General features: G+C 39.4%; 2 protein-coding genes across 2 annotated transcripts in view; both read right to left on the reverse strand.

The window, feature by feature from the left end:
* The window catches only part of LOC137641392 (uncharacterized), a 307472-nt gene that overhangs the window by 144874 nt on the left and 139112 nt on the right, over positions 1-23486 (reverse strand). The gene's annotated exons all lie outside the window — the stretch shown is intronic.
* Positions 1-23486, reverse strand: part of LOC137641391 (dentin sialophosphoprotein-like) — an 87762-nt gene that overhangs the window by 25518 nt on the left and 38758 nt on the right. The window contains exons 4-5 of the mRNA XM_068373910.1: positions 16222-16291; positions 13063-14780 (exon numbers count right to left, since the gene is read on the reverse strand). Coding sequence (XP_068230011.1) covers positions 13063-14780; positions 16222-16291 — 1788 coding nt within the window. The remainder of the gene's footprint in view (positions 1-13062; positions 14781-16221; positions 16292-23486) is intronic.

Genomic DNA, 23486 nt, shown 5'->3' on the forward strand with positions numbered 1-23486 from the left:
AAGCAGATGGCAGAAGTTCAGTAACCATAAAGTCACTGAAGGTCAGGAGTGAGAGATCCAATCGCGTGGAGTCCGACAAGCAGCGTAGACTGGTGGTGATATGGAAGGCAGGTATCATAGAGATCGTGTAAACGGTGATTGTTTCATGGGATTGATCCATTGGGATGAGACAGTTCGCCAACATCAATACATTCATGCTGCTCGTTGATCGTAAGCATCTTTTTCTGGGTTATTGTCCCTGAAACTCTCCAAAGAGGGAAGGGGAACTAGGGCAGTGCCTATCATCCTGCATGAGAGTGCGTGTTTAGTCTTCTATGAGACCAAACAGTGATAGCACAGGTGGTTGATATGTTCCCGGTTATATAGGTGAATCTCTGCACATTCTTCTTAAATGTTGGCATCAATGAAGTGTACCGGAGCAAAAGAGGGACGAGGGTGGCTGCCAATGACCTAATCAATGTCACATACAGAACTGTATTCTCAGGGAAGGAAGCGTTTCTTATTGCGTCTTGCATACTAAGATCACCTTCCTGAGTGGATAAGTAATGGTGGTTCTCTCGATGATCTTTGAAGCATTAGCGTCACCAAAGCGTACCGGGAATGTTCCCGTTTAAAAGGGACAAGGGCGAATGCCAACATCCTTACCAGCAGTGCTTGTGCTTGGTCTCGCAAGAGACCTAGCAATGGTAGCAGAAGTATGAACTACGGTACCTTGTACCAGAACACCCGCCTGGTGAGGGTCAGGTTTGGTACAGCACTGCTCCTCCCATGAAATCATGTAGAGAAATCAGTCGATGCCTCATGAGACACACCCCGATCTGTCGTTCATGTTCCAGTGACTATGAGTTTCTTCTCTTCAGAGCAGCAGGTATCACATATGAAGGCTCAGCAACAGGCAAGGAAGAAGATACAGGAACAGGTGAGGTGATAGAGGGAAGGCGACCGTGTACTCTTTTGATTGTCTAAAATAGTGAAAAAGGACAGTGCTCATTTCACCCACCGCCAGGGATTGTGTTCAGTAACAGAAGGAGCAGGAAGCATCGTAGTTTCTAGCTGTAAAGAATGCAACATGTATGTGACATGGAGTCACAATGATCATAAGAGCGGTCATGTGAAATCACCTACGACGACTCAAGCACGAGGAGGAATGCCCCATATCGAGAAATCACCTTACAACGACTCAAGCACAAGGAGGAATGTCCCATATCGTTGTCTGGTTTCAGGCAATGAAAACATTTCGTGACACAGACCAGGCTCAGAGTGTATGAAATGTCAATAGGACAACGTAGAACACTGAGGAGAAGCAAGTGACAGGTGGGCTGTGGCTCGAACGCTACGATCACTGAAGTGCGAGGTGTCCTAATGTGTGGTGTTCTATTGCGTAGGGAGCAATGGTGTGGAGACCAATGAATGCGTGGTTCCCAGTTGTGTGGAGGGTCAGTCAGCAGGAGGCGGGTGATGAAGAGGTCTATGATGAGGTTTGCCTTTATCACATTCATTAAGGTTATCACTCGTTTGTCGATCAAGGTTACCGAGCATGTGGATCCTAGGTGCATGGAGTGTTTATCAGCAGGAGACAGATGGTCTGCCAGTGTTATTACAGTATACTCCTATTCTTCGACCGTGGAAACTGAGTACATGGATCCAAGGTGCTCGTGGATCTCAGTTGGGTGTCAATCTCAGATAAGCGTGGAGACCAGGTGCTCGTAGAGAGCAGTCTTGATGACGGTGACGAGACGGTCTACTAACGTCCTCTCGTTGCTTGTATGAAGGAGGAGCTCAATCGATAAGATCAAAATACAAGGCTATCGTCTTCCTTGGCAGTGATCTCATCATCTCTCGGGAACTGTTGAAAGAAGGATGGGAAAAAAGGCAGCACCCTTTATCCCAGACGAGGGCATAAGTGCTCGGTCTCAGGTACAATCTTGGTACGTACCACTCATCCTGGTAGGTACCATCTGGGAGCCAGCTATGTTGATTGGTTGTCTCAGTGATATCTCTTTTGGGAAGTAGTGTTCCGTTAAGTGCACTGCCTTTTATATGAGACTGAGAGTTGTGCGTGCTGACTCACTCCTGCTATCGAAAAATTTTCGGAAAAAATTCCTCCCGGTACAGGGCGAAACACATGTGCAGAAGTGGCGCATCCCGATGTTTCTCCGTGTTAAGGGATAACTCTCGGCACGCACCGACTCCTTCTCTCCCAGAGGGGAAAAAGGGGATAATCCAGGAAAGGGGAAGAAGGGTGGTGGCCTTCATTCAGACAGGCAGTGCGTGTGCCTAACTTAGCGCAAGTGATGTTTCTTCCCACTATGGGACAACTCTTGGTACTTACTTCTCCGCGTATGAGATCGAGCACAAGTTAAAGGTGTGTGAACAACTATACCAAGTATACAGACAACTCCCCAGAGTTAACAACACCAACATTTTTTCCTGCTATGGGACAACTTTCAGCATTTACTCAAGAAAGTAGGTTCCTGGTACTGCAGTTTCTTCATAGGAAGAGTAGCAGTAATAGTGAGATGTATGTAACCCCCTTTGATCGTTTTTCTGGAAATCCTCGATGATGTCTTCAACTTGCTTTCCACTACAAGTAACTCTCTCACTAAAATGAGGCAGAGGAGAAGGATGAAATTGAAGTTCCCATTCTACCAGGTTGTACAGGCAAATGACAACGCTCATGGGATAAGAGATCATAGGAACTCTATGAAGGGACAGCAAAATCAGGTTTTGTAGCCTTAGAGCCTTCCAGGATTTGGAAAACACTGAAGGTAAAACAAAGAAAAACGTCCTTCCCCTACCAACACAGCAGTAGCAAGACCTTCTTCAGCCGATGGAGCACATCGATGCTTAAAGATTGCCAACCTCCTTAGTCATACATTGGTGTCATTGTCACAAGGCCACACTTGTGACGGAATAAACAGCAAACAGGAATGCTGTCTTAACAGAAGAATGTGAATATCAACAGGTTTGCACAAAAATCTGTCACCCAATTACATTATTGGGACACAACTGAAAATACCCTCTTTCTCCTAAATATCCTTGCACACAATGATTTATTGATTAAAAGAAAAAGAAAAATATTAAAACAACCAGTTGAGGGAATCAGAAGTACGTCTGTACTTTCCGACAGCTGAAAACAAAGTGGGAGCTTAGTGCTCCGTCAGGTGGATGGGGCTTACCTGCCACTCTCCAGCTAAATTCCACCACCTCATTCAGTTTCAACAGCTGTGTCCAACTTTGCTGAATGTATACTCCTATTAAAAGATGAAGGTTTGTATTTGTGTAGGAATAGATTAACCATATATAAACTATGAAATGAGACTTGTTAATCTATTCAATAGAAAAGCATTTGCTGCAAGTTTGAAGTTCTGAAGTTCCACTGATTCAACTGCCAGATTAGGAAGATCATTCCACAATCTGTTCACAGCTGGAATAAAAACTTCTAGGATACTGTGTAGTATTGAGTCTTAAGATGGATCCGACTAGACAGTTAGAATGAATTGCATACCTATTACTAAATACAGGATAGTACAGTCTGAGAAGATCTGAATGCAAAGGAAAGTTAGAATTATGAAAAATCTTATCCAACATGCACAGAGAACTAACTGAACAATGGTACCAGAGATTGATATCTCAATCAGACACAAGAAATTTAAATATACTGCGGGTTTTCCTTCGACAAATTCAGATGCAAGCATGCACCAGAAGACCAGACAATAAAAAAATACTTGAAAAATGGTAGAATGACGAAATTACAATATTTCTTCACGATACATTGATCACCAAATATCTAAAGGCTTTCTCAATAGGCCTATTTGTTGTGCAATTGAAGAAGAAATAGACAGAATGCTTTTCTCAAAAATAGATTTGCAATTAAGAATCACAACTAGAATTGTGAACAGTTGTGTATAGTTAAAGAAACATTGTCAATGCAAAGATCTGAATGTTGAGGAGCCACTGTCCTTGACCTACTTAAAATCATACTTTGAGTTTTATTATGGTTCAAATTCATCCCACATAATTTGCATCATAAACAAATTTTAGCTAGATCTCTATTAAGAAATTCAACAGCCACAGGTCTAAAATCAAGAGATGGAACTGATGCAAATAAAAGTAGCATCATCTGCATATGCAACCACCTTGCTTTCCAGGACAAATCCAATATCAAGTATATATAGTAAGAAAAGGAGACCAAACATCACATTTCTATATGGTGCCCATCAATGCCTACTTCTTTTAATCTATTACTCAAATATTAAAAAATGATCCTAAGAAAAGACCCGACTATTCTTACTATTCAAGTTTGAGAATAAAGGCCTTATTATTTGACAAGGTCAAAGGAAGCCCTAAAATCATGATCAATCATACAAACTTCTTGATCACATTTAAGGGATTTCTGCACAGCGCTAATCATTGTAAAAAAAAAGGCATCATATTCTCCAAGGACATTGCAAAAGCAAAACTGAACACTAGGGACCAGATGATTACCTTCAGCATACCTATTTTGATATTTTGCCAACTTACAGAACCAAAGTTTAGAAACATACTGACATGAGAAAGGGGTCAATCATATTCAGTATAGGATTTCTTCCACAAATTGAGACCCCCCAAAACATAACTTAATTGATAAGTGGGGTTATGGTAAGATTTGTCATTGAAAAAAAATACTGATATTTTAGAGCAACAAATAGAGATGCACGCTATTTACTATACTATAGTGTACTTTCATATTTTTAATCAAAACATTTTCACTGCACAACAAAATATAATACTCAACTTGGGAGCAGGGATCTCTAAAACGTCGGACATCTTCCAAAAAACACAAAATAACGCAGAGCAAAACAAAACACGTCTGACCAACGCAAGTGCTGAGGAGGAATAAGGATAGGGGGTGGGAAGATGTAGGGGTAGAAAGGGAGGATGTTGATGAAGGAGAGGTCCAATTGGTGAGGGATCTATGGTCGTGGTTCAATCACGCCCCAGTTTTCTATACCGACACTCAAAGAGTGAGCGAGCTAGGTTTATTCCTGATTCCATGCATCTCTTTTTTTCTCTGGTATATTCAGCAATAACTATGACTTAGAAATGGTGCTAGAGGAGCATTTCACTGGGCGACACAGGTTCCTCGCCCAGAAATAGATTTTTCCTTCGTCAAAATCCCTTTATTATGTACAGTACAGTAAAGGAAACTGATATTTTCTAAAGACAGAATGTAGTTCATGTTTAACAAAATGCTGTACAGACAGCAGGTTACCAAAACCTATCATTTCCGTACTTTGAAGCTTATTTACTTAGGATTTATGTTGAAAAGTCCTTATGAGTCTATATAGATTAGCACTGGCCCAGGCCTACTACAGAAATATACTCCTAAAACTTTACCTGTTACTTTGCCGTATTATTATCATCATTATTATTAATCAATAAGCTATAACCCTAGTTGGAAAAGCAGAATGCTATAAGCCCAGGGGCCCAACAGGGAAAATAGCCCAATGAGGAAAGGAAACAAGGAAAAATAAAATATTTTAAGGACAGTAATATTGAAATATGTTATTTTCATTAGTAAAATAAATTTTTGAATATACTTACCCGATAATCATGTAGCTGTCAACTCTGTTGCCGACAGAAATCTACGGTAGGGATACGCCAGCGATCGCTATACAGGTGGGGGTGAACACCACAGCGCCATCTGTGGTCAGGTACTCTAGTACTTCTTGTCAACACCACCTCAATTTTTTCCTCGGTCCACTGGTTCTCTATGGGGAGGAAGGGTGGGTCAATTAAATCATGATTATCGGGTAAGTATATTCAAAAATTTATTTTACTAATGAAAATAACATTTTTCAATATTAATCTTACCCGATAATCATGTAGCTGATTCACACCCAGGGTGGTGGGTGGAGACCAGCATACATGTTAACACAGAAGCTAAGTATCCCGTATTTTATTTTATTAGTTATTCAAAAATAACATAAAATAAATAAGTACCTGGTAAGGAAGACGACTTGAACCATTACTCTGCCTTTATTAAGTACGTCTTTCTTACTGAGCGTAGCGGTCCTCTTAGGATGCTGAACGACTCTTAGGTGCTGAAGTATAAAGGGCTGCAACCCATACTAAAGGACCTCATCACAACCTTTAACCTCGGCGCTTCTCAAGAAAGAATTGACCACCCGCCAAATCAACAAGGATGTGGAAGGCTTCTTAGCCAACCGTACAACCCATAAAAAGTATTCAAGAGAAAGGTTAAAAAGGTTATGGGATTATGGGAATGTAGTGGCTGAGCCCCCGCCTACTACTGCATTCGTTGCTACGAATGGTCCCAGGGTGTAGCAGTTCTCGTAAAGAGACTGGACATCTTTGAGATAGAATGATGCGAACACTGACTTGCTTCTCCAATAGGTTGCATCCATAACACTCTGCAGAGAACGGTTCTGTTTGAGGGCCACTGAAGTAGCCACAGCTCTCACTTCATGTGTCCTTACCTTCAGCAAAGCAAGGTCTTCTTCCTTCAGATGAGAATGTGCTTCCCTAATCAGGAGCCTGAATAGGTAAGAAACTGAGTTCTTAGACCTTGGAAGAGAAGGCTTCTTGATAGCCCACCATAAGGCTTCTGATTGTCCTCGTAAAGGTTATGACCTTTTTAGATAGTACCTAAGAGCTCTAACTGGGCAAAGTACTCTCTCCAGTTCGTCCCCCACCAAGTTGGACAGGCTTGGGATCTCGAACGACTTAGGCCAAGGACGTGAAGGAAGCTCGTTTTAGCAAAAAACCGAGCTGCAAGGAACATGTAGCCGTTTCAGATGTGAAAACTATGTTCCTGCTGAAGGCGTGGATCTCACTTACTCTTTTAGCTGTTGTCAAGCACACGAGGAAAAGAGTTTTTAATGTGAGGTCCTTAAAAGAGGCTGATTGGAGAGGTTCAAATCTTGATGACATAAGGAACCTTAGGACCACGTCTAGATTCCAGCCTGGAGTGGACAACCGACGTTCCTTTGAGGTCTTAAAAGACCTAAGGAGGTCCTGTAGATCTTTGTTGGTGGAAAGATCCAGGCCTCTGTGGCGGAAGACCGCTGCCAACATACTTCTGTAACCCTTAATCGTAGGAGCTGAAAGGGATCTTACGTTCCTTAGATGTAACAGGAAGTCAGCAATCTGGGTTACAGTGGTACTGGATGAGGAAACTGCATTGGCTTTGTACCAGCTTCGGAAGACTTCCCCTTTAGACTGATAGACTCTGAGAGTGGATGTCCTCCTTGCTCTGGCAATCGCTCTGGCTGCCTCCTTCGAAAAGCCCCTAGCTCTTGAGAGTCTTTCGAAAGTCTGAAGGCAGTCAGACGAAGAGCGTGGAGGTTAGGATGTACCTTCTTTACGTGAGGTAGACGTAGAAGGTCCACTCCTAGAGGAAGAGTCCTGGGAATGTCGACCAGCCATTGCAGTACCTCTATGAACCATTCTCTCGCGGGCCAGAGCGGAGCCAACCAACGTCAGCCGTGTCCCTTTGCGAGAGGCGAACTTCTGAAGTACCCTGTTGACAATCTTGAACGGCGGGAATGCATACAGGTCGAGATGGGACCAATCCAGCAGAAAAGCATCCACGTGAACTGCTGCTGGGTCTGGAATCGGAGAACAATACAACGGGAGCCTCTAGGTTATCGAGGTAGCGAACAGATCTATGGTTGGCTGACCCCACAGGGCCCAAAGTCTGCTGCAAACATTCTTGTGAAGGGTCCATTCTGTGGGGATGACCTGACCCTTCCGGCTAAGGCGATCTGCCATGACATTCATATCGCCCTGAATAAACCTCGTTACCAGCGTGAGCTTTCGATCTTTTAACCAGATGAGGAGGTCCCTTGCGATCTAGAACCACTTCCACGAATGAGTCCCTCCCTGCTTGGAGATGTAAGCCAAGGCTGTGGTGTAGTCAGAGTCCACCTCCACCACCTTGTTAAGCTGGAGGGACTTGAAGTTTATCAAGGTCAGATGAACCGCCAACAGCTCCTTGCAATAGATGTGAAGTGTCCTTAGCTCCTGATTCCATGTTCCCGGGCATTCCTGTCCGTCCAAAGTCGCACCCCAGCCCGTGTCTGATGCGTCAGAGAAGAGACGGCGGTCGGGTTTCTGAACAGCCAAAGGTAGACTTCCTTGAGAAGAAAGCTGTTCTTTCACCACGTGAGAGTAGACCTCCTCTCTTCGGAAACAGGAACTGAGATCGTCTCTAGCGTCATGTCCTTTATCCAGTGAGCCGCTAGATGATACTGAAGGGGGGGAGGTGGGGTCTCCCTAACTCGATGAACAGTGCCAGCGATGAAAGTGTCCCTGTTAGACTCATCCACTACCTGACTGAGCATCGGTTCCTTCTCAGCATGCTCTGGATGCAATCTAGGGCTTAGTATATCTTTGGGGTCGACGGAAAAGCCCGAAAAGCTCGACTCTGAAGATCCATACCCAGGTAGACAATGGTCTGGGATGGGACGAGCTGGGACTCCTCAAAATTGACCAGGAGGCCCAGTTCCTTGGTCAGATCCATAGTCCATCTGAGAATCTCCAGACAGCGACGACTTGTGGGAGCTCTTAAAAGCTAGTCGTCTGACGGAGCCGGACACAAGATCATGGTACTGCTGCACAGTCTGTGAACTGTCAACCATGGGGAAGCGAGGAAGTACAGTGACAACCCGAAGCTGTCTAGACTGTCTGAGTCGTACAGACAACTCCTTATCGGGTTGCTGAGGTTGCCGCACTGCGTCACAACAAGACACTTCTGCTGGTTGTTGAACGTCTTCCCAGTGACACACTGACTCCGTAAACAAAAAATCCTCTAACAAGGACTAAGCTTGGACTGCATGTCTTGCAACACAGCTCAAGGTCTATGGGAGCAGGTGTGGTAACAGACGGGGTTAGCGACTGAAGTGGAACCATTACCCTCCCTGGAAGCATGCTATGCTTAAATAAAAGTCCATAGGAGGCTAAGCAGCTAAAGGCTCCTCTCCAAATGACAGAGTCCTCAAGGGAAAATCAGAAGGAGGGAAAATAGCACTTTCTCATCTACAGGAACCATATCCGAGAAAAGCTAAGTTCTCTCAGTGAGGGTTTCACTGGTGCAAAAGCAGCAGACTAGAAGGCAACGTTATGAAACTGCTTGACAGTCTAGTGAGTTGGCAACAACCAAAGATGTGTGACTAAGAAGCATGCGGTAAGGTATGCAGAGCATGCTGTATGTAGAGCATGCTGTAAGGTAAGCAGAGCATGTTGCATGGCGTGCGGCTTATGCTGCATGGGATGAGGCTCATGCTGCATGGGATGAGGCTCATGCTGCATGGTATGAGACTCATGCTGCATGGGATGAGGCTCAAGCTGCAAGGGATGAGGCTTATGCTGCATGCGTTGAGGAGGATGCCGCATAGTATGAGGCTCCTGCCTCATGGGTTGAGGCGGTTGCCGCATAGCATGAGGCTTTTGCCTCATGGTTTGAGGAGGATGCCGCATAGCATGAGGCTCCTCATAAGCATGAGGCTGCCTGATGGGTAGAGGAGGATTTTTTAAAAAAAATCTGAACCTGACACTAATCTAGCTGTCCGAGGATTTACCTGGTGAGACATCAGTCTCTTTACCAGCGAGTTTTACCAGATTTCCCCGGGCCACCACGTGACACAATTGGTAGTAATTCATTCAAATTACCCCTAATGAGTCAATATGGATAAATATCAACACAACATCGTGTTCAAATAGAAATAAATTTCTACCTCATACTTGGGATCGAACGCTAGCCCCTTCTAATGAAAGGCCAGGTCGAAACCAACCATGCCACGAGAGCCCATTCAAGAGTTGAGGTTCTTGCCTCAAGAGTGGAGGTGGCTGCCGCAAGAGTTGAGGTTGCTGCCTCAAGGATGGTGGAGGTTGCCGCAACGCAAGAGGTTGCTGCATAGCGCTGGTATCTGGCAACTCCCAATGCGGCAGCTCACGCGTGGAGGTAGGTTGAGGAACCTCAACATCATACGTCTGGCAGGGTGGACTGCGCAGAGGTGGAGTTGAGGTTGCTGCCTCGAGGATGGTGGAGGTTGTCACACCGCAAGAGGTAGCTGCCTCGAGGATGGAGGAGGTAGTCGCAACGCAAGAGGCTCCTACCTCAAGGGTAGAGGAGGTTGCTGCAAAGCATAAGGCTCCTGCCTCAAGTGTTGAGGAGGTTGCCGCGTGGCAAGAGGCTCCTGCCTCAAGGAAAGGGGAGGTTGCTGCACAGAGCTGGTATCTGGCAACTCCCAACGCGGCAGCTCACGCATGGAGGTAGCTTGAGGAACCTCAACATCATACGTCTGGCAGGCTGGACTGCGTAGAGGTGGAGGAGCGCTCGCAGGAGGAGGTGTGTTAACCTTCTCTGCCTGAAACTCCTGCATCAACACCGCAAGCTGAGACTGCATTGTCAGCAGCATAGACCACTAGAGTTTAAGAAAGACAACAACAAACGGAGCTACTGTCCGTTGAAACTGAGGGTCTAAAACAGCTGGTGCGGCAACAGACGGAGTTACTGTCTGTTGCGATACCACCTTGCCTCTCTGGGAGGTGTGCAGTTGTCGTACTGCAGCAAGTCCGAACTGACCCAGTGCTAATGGCACCACCTAGGAGTTGAACTTGCGCGGAAGGGACCGACTTGCACTTAAAAGCTGCAAGATTTGGTCCATGGTTTCTGCGAGAAACCTCTTCCGGAGACGAGGAATAAATGGGCTCTCTCGTCTTTGTGTGGGTGGGGTGATCAAGTCGGCTACGTGAGTTGGTTACACCCGAAACCACGGAGGGAAACGTCTGTTCGTCGATCAAGGCCTGCTGAACCCATAAGTCCTTCGACATTACTTCTCCCCTGGGCTTGGGAGCTTGTAAGAGGTCCCAGACTAGGCGAACAACTGGCACGAACAGACGAACCCTCGAACGCAACACTGTAACACTATGCGCTTATCACTTTATCACTTTTGATTTTCTGTTTGCACTTATTTCACTGAACTCAAAACTTTAAGTGGTTTGTACCTGAAACACGCAATTCTATCCTTCATTAAAAGTTAGTAATTGCGAAAACAGTATTACAATGTAACAGAAAAACATAATGAAAGATAAATAATTCAGTGGCTGGAAAAGAGATTAAACACTAGATCAAATAAACTACGTTTAAAATCTCTCACCGCATAAAGTCTGAGAACAAGAATAAAACTCTAGAAACGTTTACCTTCTTCCCCTAAAGAGACTAGGGAGAATAGCAAAAACGATAACAACGTTACCCGCTTGAACGAAACGTTTACCCTCCTCTCTCTCCCTCCGTCTCTATCTCTCTCTCTTGACTTAGCACCTGAGAGAAGAGCCCAATTATATATATCGTTAAAACATATTATTGTTAAAGGAAAAAAACTGAAAGGTTTCCCAAATAAAAAGTTCCTTTATTAGAATAGAACCATTTAAGCTAAGAAAGAATGAACAAAACGCTAGAATCGGTTTACTCTTACTGCAACGTGACACCGTGATAGACTCTCTCTCTCTATCGTAACGATAGAGCGCAAGTTGAACGTTCTGAACGTCAACAACTGCAGAGACAAAACAAAACGTTAGTTCAACTTTGAAAACAGTACAAGACTATCAAAGAAATTCTTTCAAAAACATTAAAATGGCATAATATGTTAACAGGTAAAAACGAAATGACGGGCTCAAAGTTAATTAACTTCGGTTCCAAGAAAAGACCGCCTACTATTAGGAAAGGTCGAATATAAACAAATATAAAAATTAATTTTAATAAGTTTATAATAAAAGGAAGTTAATCAAAGAGGCCTATAAAAGGCGGAGAGATATAAAATAAATCTATAACTTTGTTAAGCAAAATTAAGAGAGTCTATACTCTCTTCGACACCAACACTTCCGTCTAAGGGAAGGGTCGGCCATTTAAAAGTGAAAGAGAGTTCATACTCTCTTCGTACCAAAATTAAATAAAAAATTAAATCAAATTAATTCCAAAAACTTGCTAAGCTAATGATATAGCTTCCTGAATAGCGAAGGCTAAACTCTAGAGCAAATACATCACCAAATCGTGAGCAATAACTCCAGAATCAACAGCGTATCCATGTAGGTCTAGCCGGAGGCACGACAGAGGAAAAATTGAGGTGGTGTTGACAAGAAGTACTAGAGTACCTGACCACAGATGGCGCTGTGGTGTTCACCCCCACCTGTATAGCGATCGCTGGCGTATCCCTACCGTAGATTTCTGTCGGCAACAGAGTTGACAGCTACATGATTATCGGGTAAGATTAATATTGAAAAAAATAATTCCTATATAAACTATAAATAATTTAACAAAACAAAAGGATGAGAAATTAGATAAAATAGTGTGCCCGAGAGTGCCATCAAGCAAGAGAACTCTAACCCAAGACAATGGAAGACCATGGTATATAGGCTATGGCACTACCCAAGACTAGAGAACAATGGTTTGAATTTGGAGTGTCCTTCTCTTAGAAATAAGAGAGAATAAGAGAATTAATGTTTGTGAATTGGACTGAGATTGGATAGGATAGGATATATGTATTCGACTCCATGGGGAATTGTAAAAAAAAAAAAATCCCCTTCTCCAGGCAAATCATAAAAAGGAAAAATCAATTAGTGATGGTAACAATTAAGTTTTAAAAGGATCCTCAGTCACAGATTAAATTTAAAATTATGCTTGATGGACTAGAAATTTCTACTACAATACTTACACATACTCATGTAAAATCAGGCTAAATAATAATCTACTAAACATGTTTAGCAACAATTTTCTATTAATAAATTCTATCCCTTATTCAGTTTCTTCTATCTTCAGCATGTACTTTTGTAGATTGGGCTTAATAAATGCATTATTTCATTTGTTTCTACCTCACCTGCATTTATTTACTCAATTATCAAATGATATGCAAGGTTAAGTTATCAAAACTAAATTGTAACTAGAACACCAAGAGGAAATACCTATTTTATAGCACATTTTTAAAGTTAACAAGAAAATTTTGTATCTATTACATTAAAATCTTTAAAAAAAGGGAACTAACTAGTAAGAAAACTCACCTGGGGTGGTAGATTTAAGCAGGTCTGGTAGTTCATCACTATCATCAGCTGGTTCCTTTGAGCCATCTTGTTTTTTGGTAACTTTCAACTTTTTGCTTCTTTTCTGAGACGGTTCTCGTTTTCTCTTTGGCACATTTTTTTGTTTCAAAGCACTCTCAATGACTGTCTCACTTCCAACTTTCATATTGCTTTCAGAAGCCTCATTCTCCGATATACTGGTATCCATTTTTGAATGACTCTTATCAAATTCTGATAAAGAAGAGTCTGCTTCCTCTACTTCATCTCTAGTACACGATATATCAGTGTCACTTCTAAAGCTCTCGCCTAAGGTTACCTCATGATCAGTTTCCCCTTCTTGACTTGTATCCAACTCTCCCTTATCACTAGCGGAACTGTCACAACTTTCATCCATCTGATGGCTATCATCTACGTCCTCATCCATACCACTGCTTGTAACCACTTGCTCTGAATCTGACTGATCAGGTAATTCTCTTCTAGTTTCTGAACATTCACTATCTTTGTTGGTAACAGATATTTGTTTTGACCTATTTCCATTATCTTTTAAATAATCATTATCAGAAATATGTTCTGTCAAAGATTCCAAATGCCTGTCACCAATGTTCTGGTCTGGTGACACCTCCGTCTCTCGTACTTGGTTTGACAGCACCAATGAATCTTGTACCGGTTTTGGGCTTTTGCCATTAGTCTCAGCATTGCTGTTTATATATTTATCATTAGATATCTTTGTTACAGGCGATACTTCACTTGGAATGTGTACCTCTGTAACCTTAGGACTATGATTTTCTTCTTCATGGACAAAGGCATCATCTTTTTTATTAACATGATTAGAACCAGGCGAATTACATGTATTTGAAACCTCACTATCTGTAAATTTGCTATTATCACCAGGACTTTGAGGCATTACAGGGGATCCTCCTGGTCCCTCTTGCTTACATTCTTCTACTTCCTCATCCATTAACAATGGAGACTGTGTTGTTATTTCATCAGTTGATATTCTTTTTGGTGCAGATTCATTTTGTGCTAATTCAGAATAAAGAGGTTGTGACTCTTCTTCTTCTTCTTCTTCCTCTTCCACGACTCCTTCTGATTCCTCCTCAATAATCTCTGGGGACTGAGGCTCACTACCTACGTCAACAACTTCTGGAGACCGTGATACAACACCTACAGAATACCCAACCACCTTTCTTGATTCATAAGAATGAGGTGTACTGTTGCTTGGCACTTTTGAAAAATGCCTCTCCTCAATACCTAACTTTAAATTTGTCTCTCTGTGACTATGAGATACATCTCTAGCTGGCCCATACTGGGCTAAACTGTGACGATGCATATCAGGTGACAAACCACTGCCACTAGTATGAACTTCTTCAGGAGAATCACTCCTACCATAATCAGCCTGTTCGTCTACACTGGCAACCTCATTTCTGACAGACAACTGTGACTGACCATGCTTGTAAGAATCTGTCAAATGGCTAGATGCTTTTATAGGATCTAAGCTCTGCACTTCCCTCGGTAAAGTTTGAGGGTCTCGATCAAAATCCTCCTCTATGTAACAGTCACTGTCATCGCTTTCCTCCTGCTTACCAACATCTACCAGCTGGGTGTTATTACTATGGGGGCTTCTCATCTTGCCAGAATCAAAGGGAGTAGGACCTTCAGATTCCCCAATGACTACCTCTCCCGGCAAACACCCCTGGGGTCTGAAACCAAGAGAAGACAAAGATGAGAAACCCCTCATAAATGTAATAACAGGCTGCTATCTATACCCTATGCTAATCTATCAGTATCCCCAAATTTCTACTAGACTGAATACAATGAAATAATAATTCAATTAAGTTATGCACAAAATAAATTCTTTGATAAAGCCCATTACATTGTATAAAAAACTCTTAAATCATGTGCATCTCTACTTTTAAAGGACAATTCATTCCCTATAATGCTAAAAACCAAGAGCCAAGATTATCTAACAGCCAATTTCTTCTTTCTATTCACCTAGCAAACATCAAGTTTGATCAGATACGTTTTAGCCAAGATATACCCCCATGAACTGTTTTTGGTACAAGAGCTGAAAATCCTAAAGTCAAAGTTTAAAAAAAGTGAAATATTCATGAAAAAGACGATTAGAACACTGTACTTCATAAACTTTTAATTTGCCCGCATTTCACGAATCTTTAATAAAATGCCTATAAATTTTTCTAATTATGAAAACAATACAAATGGATGTATGTGGGCTAGATGTTAGTTTTCCTCAACAAAGGTATAAAGGTAAATGACGCCAAGTGATGTCATCTGAAAAGATTAAAATGAATCTAATTCCTAGCTTTTCAATACATTGAAAAAATGTAAGGATGAATACGACTTTTGCAATCAGATACTATACCATAAGAAAATGAAAACTTGTAACAAAATTTATATTTCAAGGCTAATTAAGTCATTAAAATTACAGTAATGTTTAGGTTAGTGGATTGAAGGTTGACCTCAACAGAATTAAAGTGTACTTTTACATTGACTAGAAAGATTTAAGAAAAATCCTAACCAAAATTCAAACTTTATTGGTCTAATAAAAATTATTTTTCAAATATGTCCCAGTTTCTTTCAACTTCATAGGGCACAGTCCAAAAATAAGATCATGTAACAAAAATACTTTGATTCTTTTGCTAAATAACAGTTATTTGTTTGTGATAAATTCAATATGTACTTATGCTTCTGCACAATACAATCTTTATTTAAGCTTTAAAACCGTGGGAGTGTAAACAACTCAGAATCTGCTAAAGATATCTACAGATGTTATAACTTTTACCCTAAAAAATCTATCAAATTTGGCAGGATAAAAGAAGAAAAGTTGAAAAAATTACAAGTTTATTTGCTTTTCATTTTTACAGCCCCCAAAATAAGAAGCAATGCCATAACCTCATACTTCTGTCAAAGCAGAAGTATTAAAGTGGCAAAATGACGGAACATGCTCACCCAACACAAAAATTCCTTTAACAAAAATTCATCATTATTATAAAGGTCAGCATCATAACATGTTACACAAGAGATCAAAGAATCCTAGTATTCTAAGATCATCCGAAACATTTCAAAGAACCAAATGAAGTCTAAGCTGCAGGGAAAAAAAACTGATACAGTAACAATTATTACCTTTCTATATGTGTACTATGGGGATCAGACGATAAATCCGGCTCAAAGATGCGGGGGTTCGTAGGGGCGTCTGAAATTGTCAACAAATTAAAAAGAGAATCTGATATTTAACATATTCTATCCCTTCTTGCTTCCTCAAATAGCTTCTTCATCTTATGAAAAGAAAAATCAGAAAATACATAATAAAGAGCACAGAACTACAAAATCCTTGAAAATGGGAGCTAACCATTAATGATCTAATTTCATGGGACTGAGAGTAACATTTGGGTGAAGTGCTATAAATGATGAAGGGCACCTAAGATGGGCCACTCAAAATGTAGACATAATCTTGATACAAAAACACAGTGCTTGCACAATCAGTATCATCTTTCCATAATACATTCACTTGACTGATATAACTACATACTTCAACGAAAAGAGTAAATAGAAAATGATTTAAAATATATTGTATATGTATGTAAATACTATATACCTATGTAAATCGTGTTCCTTATCAAATATTTCAAGACACATACAGTATAAACTTTGATAAATCTTCAAAAGCAATGTACAACTACATCTCAATTAGAAAGGGGAAAATGAGAATAAAATTTACACAAGGTCATTTCAATGACTAATATAATTCTTTTGCAGTGGAGAAGTCAAATTTGGTTGTGCTTTCTTGCCTTATCCTGTGCGTGCAGTAAAAAGCTTCCACTCAAAAATTACACAAAACTTACATTATCTAAGCTATACAGGATACCAATATACTATCCAACTTACGTAACCAATCTCAGCAAGAGCAGGAAAATGTGACTTTACCACAGCAAGGGTAAACTTAATTTACTCTCATAAATATGAAAACTTCTACAAACTACATCTCCTATGCTTATATATCATCTAAGAGGCACAAATATACAACTTACTATGAGTGTATAAAGTAAAAAAAAAATGCTGAATAGGACCAACATATCAAAACAATTCACAAGGTCCTTTTCAGTAAATGTACACACGTTTCAAAAAAATCATTACGTAGTCAATTATCAGCAATGACCTCATCCTTACTAAATAATCTACCGGGCATGACATTAACTCTATAAATTAATAAATTCATATAAATATTGTATATCACTTTTCCCCAATAAAAAAAAAAATTATATTACAAAATTTACAATCTTTTTGCAATAGACCCTATTTCCAGGATGGTTCCCACAATAACTATATCATTTTAAGACATTATTGAATTATAGTTTTTCTACCATTGCACAGCTGTGTATTTTCACACCCCAGAAAAACCAATATTTGTACTATAGACAAAAATGTCGATCCACTATAAAGCCAATGAGCACAAGATTACCATTTCACCAGTTTCAATTTTATAATTTCACCAGTTTCAATTTTACCATTTCACCAGTTTCAATTCTACCATTTCACCAGTTTCAATTTTACCATTTCACCAGTTTCAATTTGAACTGACAAAGTCAAGACCTTCACAAATTATGGGGTACAATCAACTGGTCTTGGAGAAGAAAGAAATATAAATTCTATACCAAAATGGTGATGGACAATATATAAAATTTATGATAAAGTAAAAAAAAATTATTTATTTTTCTTCATGAGATGTTATAAGAAATTATATTTCTTAGTTTAGCAAAATATGTATAATTCACCAAGTTACAAAGATAACACAATGCTGAATCACAGAGAAAAGAAACATTAATAAAAGCTCAAATTACACAAATAATAATTCAACCTTTATTGGCTGTTCCAATAGTTAAGAATTTTTTTGTTTACTATTACTTCATCTGTGATGCGGCTCCTCAAAGCACTAAGTACTACATTGATTATAATAAAAAAAAAAAAAAAAAGTTTTCAAAATTACCTATACAAGACTATTTTGCAGTATATTTCATACTGCATCCCTTTTATCAATCATTTCTTTGGATAAGTTAATAACCCCCAATCATACCTAAAAAAAGACCCTACTACGCCTCCTTACTAACTAGGGAAGGGCGGCTGTTTTTTTAATCTTGACTATTCGTCTAATATTCTGTATTTCATCCTAATCAATACCCTTTACCAATGCCTTTTTATATAAAGACAATCAAGTGATTATTTTTCTATACTCAACCAATTTAATCTTTTACTTTATATAAATTATTTATCCTTGATTACAATATTATTTAGATAAACTCTAATTTTCTTCTACAAGTTACTAATAATGATCATTAAAAAAAAAAAAAAATACATTTTGGTAAAATTAACATACTAACCTGACAATTTTCAAATAGTCTGCTTGACTATACAATAATAATAATAATAATAATAATAATAATAATAATAATAATAATAATAATATAATCAATACCTCACTAAGCTGAAGATTCATTACATTCAATCAATAAAAAGAAAATATTACCATTGTACTTTCTTAAGAACATAACTAAAAGCTTGAGTGATGTTTGACTACTATACTGTATATTTTACTTTACTTAATAAGTATAAGAAATTGAAAGGCACATGAACAGAGTAACACAATAGTCCAGCCTTGACTGAAATGTTTTGTTATCCGCACCCAAAAAAATAAAGAATTACAACAGTAGTGTAAGCTAACATAGTCTTAGCTAGTGAGAGCAAAAGCTAACATAGTCTTGGCTAGTGAGAGCAAAAGCTAACATAGTCTTGGCTAGTGAGAGCAAAAGCTAACATAGTCTTGGCTAGTGAGAGCAAAAGCTAACATAGTCTTGGCTAGTGAGAGCAAAAGCTAACATAGTCTTAACTAGTGAGAGCAAAAGCTAACATAGTCTTAGCTAGTGAGAGCAAAAGCTAACATAGTCTTGGCTAGTGAGAGCAAAAGCTAACATAGCCTTAGCTAGTGAGAGCAAAAGCTAACATAGTCTTGGCTAGTGAGAGTAAAAGCTAACATAGTCTTAGCTAGTGAGAGCAAAAGCTAACATAGTCTTAGCTAGTGAGAGCAAAAGCTAACATAGTCTTGGCTAGTGAGAGCAAAAGCTAACATAGTCTTAGCTAGTGAGAGCAATGTTATCAAAACTACAAAATAAAAAACTTGAAAACAATATTTTGAATATTGTCACAGATTTATTTTCTTCTAAGTTATGTTTGAGTTCTATGTAACCCAGCATTCATAGTTGTAATTTCCTTCACAGTACTAGAACACAATAAGCACAAAATCTTTACATTTTATGTTTTGTTTATACAATACAAGACTCTTATTTATACCTATGGCTACACAGTCATTCAAGGGCAGAGCGATGTCATGCCGAATACCTGCTCCAGCTACCGTACTTTAACAAGAAAACGGCACAGCTTTTAATATACCCATAACATTTACAGACCAATTTGTGCTCATAAATATTTGACACTCCATTCCCAAGTCAAAACTGATCACTTGCTAGTTGGCAGCACTGCAAATATCCATCTCTAGTTTGCAGGACTATAAGAGTAAATGACAGGTTTATATCAACACATGAAAATTTGGTTTAAAACTATATTTTACCTTACACACCCCAAATTTATGAAGCCTATTTTGCAAACTTGGAAAGCTCCAGCAAAGTGAGGAAAAAACCCATCATTTGGTGATTAAAACAGAATCCTATTGAGTACTCACAGGCTTGAAAAAGTTTTCTTTCTTCATTTCTAAAAAAGAAAAAATATTTCTTATTGACAAATAATTAGAAATCACAAAAAAATTGAAATATGAATACTAGAGAGAGGTTTAAATGTATGAAAAGAAAATATCTTTTATTCCACCTTTTTTGCAAGAATTTAAAGAGATTCTATTAACAGCTTAACCTCAAGAGGCCATAGTTGCTGGTTTCAAATATATTCCATATTAACGTAAAAATTTAAGAAAAAATTGAAGAATATTCTCACTTCCACCTCTCAATCCGACTTTATAATAGATCTTATGCCAGCAGTGGCAATCCCCTTAAAGGTTGTTGATCATTAGAAAGAGAACAGGAGGTTTATTACGATTGTTATTATAAGCTAGGCTATAACCCAAGTTGGAAAAGCAAGCTGCTATAAGCCCAAGGGCTCCAACGGGGAAAAATAGCCCAGTGAGAAAAAGAAACAAATACAAAAACTACTAGAGAAGAATAAAAAAAATAAAATATTTCAAGAACAGTAAGAACATTTAATGGAGAACAAGTCTGCTAACCAGGAAGTAGTAACCACCATCACAAGGCTATTAAGTTTCAAGGACGTAGTGTCTGGGTAAAGTGTGTGTGCTACTCCAATTGGAGTTCTTAATCATTGGCACCTATAACATTAACCAAGGTGATAATATTCGGATCTACCTTAGGAACGGTAAAACAAAAACTCCACAACCTTTCAATAACAGTTTCCAGTTTTCCTATCCATACAGACCAAAGTCTTTTAGATATGGGAGATCACTTTGGAGCAAGGCTAGCAGACAACAGATTCTTGATCAGTTTTAAAATGAGTTGGAATCCCAGAATGGCAATCACATTATTATATATCTAAGGCAAGAATAATATGCCATAACTTGCTATTCTGATGTGTTTGCTTCTTTACATTACAAATTTCTTTATAGCAAGCAGCAGTATTTTGAGTATGCACCTAAAGCTTTTTGCTTTAAATTCATAAATGACTTAACATTCCATCCATCAATTGTAAACCCTGTAAGGTTAAAATATCATTAAGTTGAACCATGGAAAAGCAAGGTACATCACAAATCCAGCTCTTAGAAATAAGTGCCTGACCAATAATATAGAGAGATTCTGTCATATGAGGACACTTTACCTATTATTAACAGTCAACGCACTAGCTCAAGCAGCTATTCAGCAATCTTTGTCTACCATAAGCAGGATTCTCGCACAAAGGTAAAAATAAGAGGTTCGTAAATTCTGTGGAAAACCATGATGCATTTTTTCATATTTACAAAACATATATTCTCTAAATTTTTAGCCACATGTGCACTGAATATCAAGTGGCACTTGAGAAATCCTTTATGAAGTGAATACATTTGAATTTTGACAATGTTATGTTGCACTTTGCACAGACTTGGCATTGTTTTCAATAATAAATTGTTTACATACATATAAATTTTTCAATAAATATTACCAGATAAAGATTTGTTTCATTCACTCACTCCAAGATAAAAAAATAACTAGCTATTCTTCAAAATATTCTTCACATCCTGCCTTAAACGATGCCCTTCACATTCTACCAACACTAACTTCTCAAAGTATCAAGAAAGTAACATTTCCTTACTTGTGATATGAAAATATGCTGGCGGTAAGTAAAGTTCTGCACTGGACACCTTACTGAATACCTTCTTCTCCAGCTTTCACTTAAGGGTGCTATTAAGAATAGCACTCACTGAATATCTGCTCATCCACAAAAAATACTCTTTATCATGTTACCAATGACCAGGAAAATATACATGAAAAAAATTACATGAAATTCAAAAAGAAAAATCTAAAAGTTATGAGTAACTAAACAAAGCAAACCTTTATCCTTGATTACAACATTAAATAAAGCACTGAACCAATGCCAGTTAATCTGAATAGTCTTCCCATTCTTATATTTCAATTAATTTCACTGATTTGACTCATAAGCTTAAATATGGGGACAGTCTAAATGACACTATTTATCGAGATTAATAGGATATGTTACAATATATTATATGTACTAAAATTCAGAAAATAAAGATCAGCAATATATTGTAGTTTAAGATATTGACATCATCACAAATTGTGTATTTTTATTTACAACTGCATATTGATTGAAAAATCACAAATTTTAAAAGTAATTTGTATTTTTTTCTAATCATACAAACCCCAGTCTTTTAATACAAATGATTCAAGGGCAGCTACAACTCGACAATTAAAAACTTTTTACGAGGTGTTGGCAATACTGTAGTCTGTAGTTAGCGATCGGCGGCTTCCATTGCCTCCTTAGCTAGCTCTGAAAGGGGTAGGTCTAGTTGTCTCAAAACACTAGGGAGCACGGAACAGTCTAACTATACAAACCTGATGACTTTACATATGAGAATGATAACACCGAAGGTGGAATACAGTTATATAACATCTAACGAGGTGTCAACAACCGTTTGGTATCTTATCAGTCGGGAGTGGGAAAGCCCCACCCCCTCCTTTCACTACATAACTTTGATTGCAGCTGGGATTTCCAATTTGTCATTCGTTCTTACACAAATACAAACCCTCATTCTTTTCATAGGAGACTAATCCTTAGGAGGGAAGTAGTCCCCTTTCCTGCTGGCTGGAAATTCTTACCCTGGATTTCTACACTAGAGAATCCTGACACTTAATAAACTAGCTGCGTGACAGTGCCAACAGGTCAACGGCCCGTGTACTGGTGGTGTAAGAACACTTCCATGACAATATCTCAAGGCAAAATATAAGCCAAAGGTTTGCACATATATACACACTGTGGGTTAACACGCCCCCACACACATTCCCCCTCCCAAGGAGAGTGGAGAAAAGTATTATATTATGTATAGAACAGCTATGAGCAACATGGGCCTTACCTCCAGTCAAATGGAATTCCAGCTGACAGGGTGTTGGATGCTGTGCCCCAAGGGAGAGGGAGATGAAAAAAAAAGGCAAGTCATTCTTTACATTCACCCCAACTAAAATTGAACCACTGTCCTTGATTGACAGTGGAGGAAGGAGTCGTGACTCACCTTCCTCCGCTGCTTCAACGTCTTCCCGTGGAAACAAGGGTAGAGTCTTTACTGAGGCATTCCAAAAGTGGAGGGTCTCCCTCTTAGGCACCTGCTTTAGGAACCTGGAGATGATGGCATCATGCCTCTTCTGTATACAATTGGCCCACTGGTTCGCAGAATTCTGCATTAGGAATTCCACCGTCCTTCATCAATAAGGGCAATGTTTTTGAAGACCTAATAGTTTTTAGGGGTCAGAAAATTCTTCGGTGGCAGTTAAAGAGTAGGTCTAGTCGTCCTCCATGTTAGGGCATCTGCCGCTGAAAATATAACCGGCTGTGCAGCCAACTTATCCAAGTCAAGCCTTCAGCTAAGGTCAAAATTGCCGGATAAGGAAAGTAACTTTGATGATTTCCCAGCCCTCAGGTAAACTTTCCTTGCACAAATCTGCAAATCTATCTTGTTAATAGACTTATGCTCCCAAGATAGACCATGGAAGCTGGAGGCAAGGATTGTTGACGCTTGGATCCCGAAAAAACAGATTTATTGCCAAATTCTTCCCTTTAGGAAACGAGATAGGGGCCTTGCCGAGACCATTAACTATCTTAATACAGGA

Source organism: Palaemon carinicauda, chromosome 5, assembly GCF_036898095.1.
Source record: "Palaemon carinicauda isolate YSFRI2023 chromosome 5, ASM3689809v2, whole genome shotgun sequence".
NCBI classification, from domain to species: domain Eukaryota; kingdom Metazoa; phylum Arthropoda; class Malacostraca; order Decapoda; family Palaemonidae; genus Palaemon; species Palaemon carinicauda.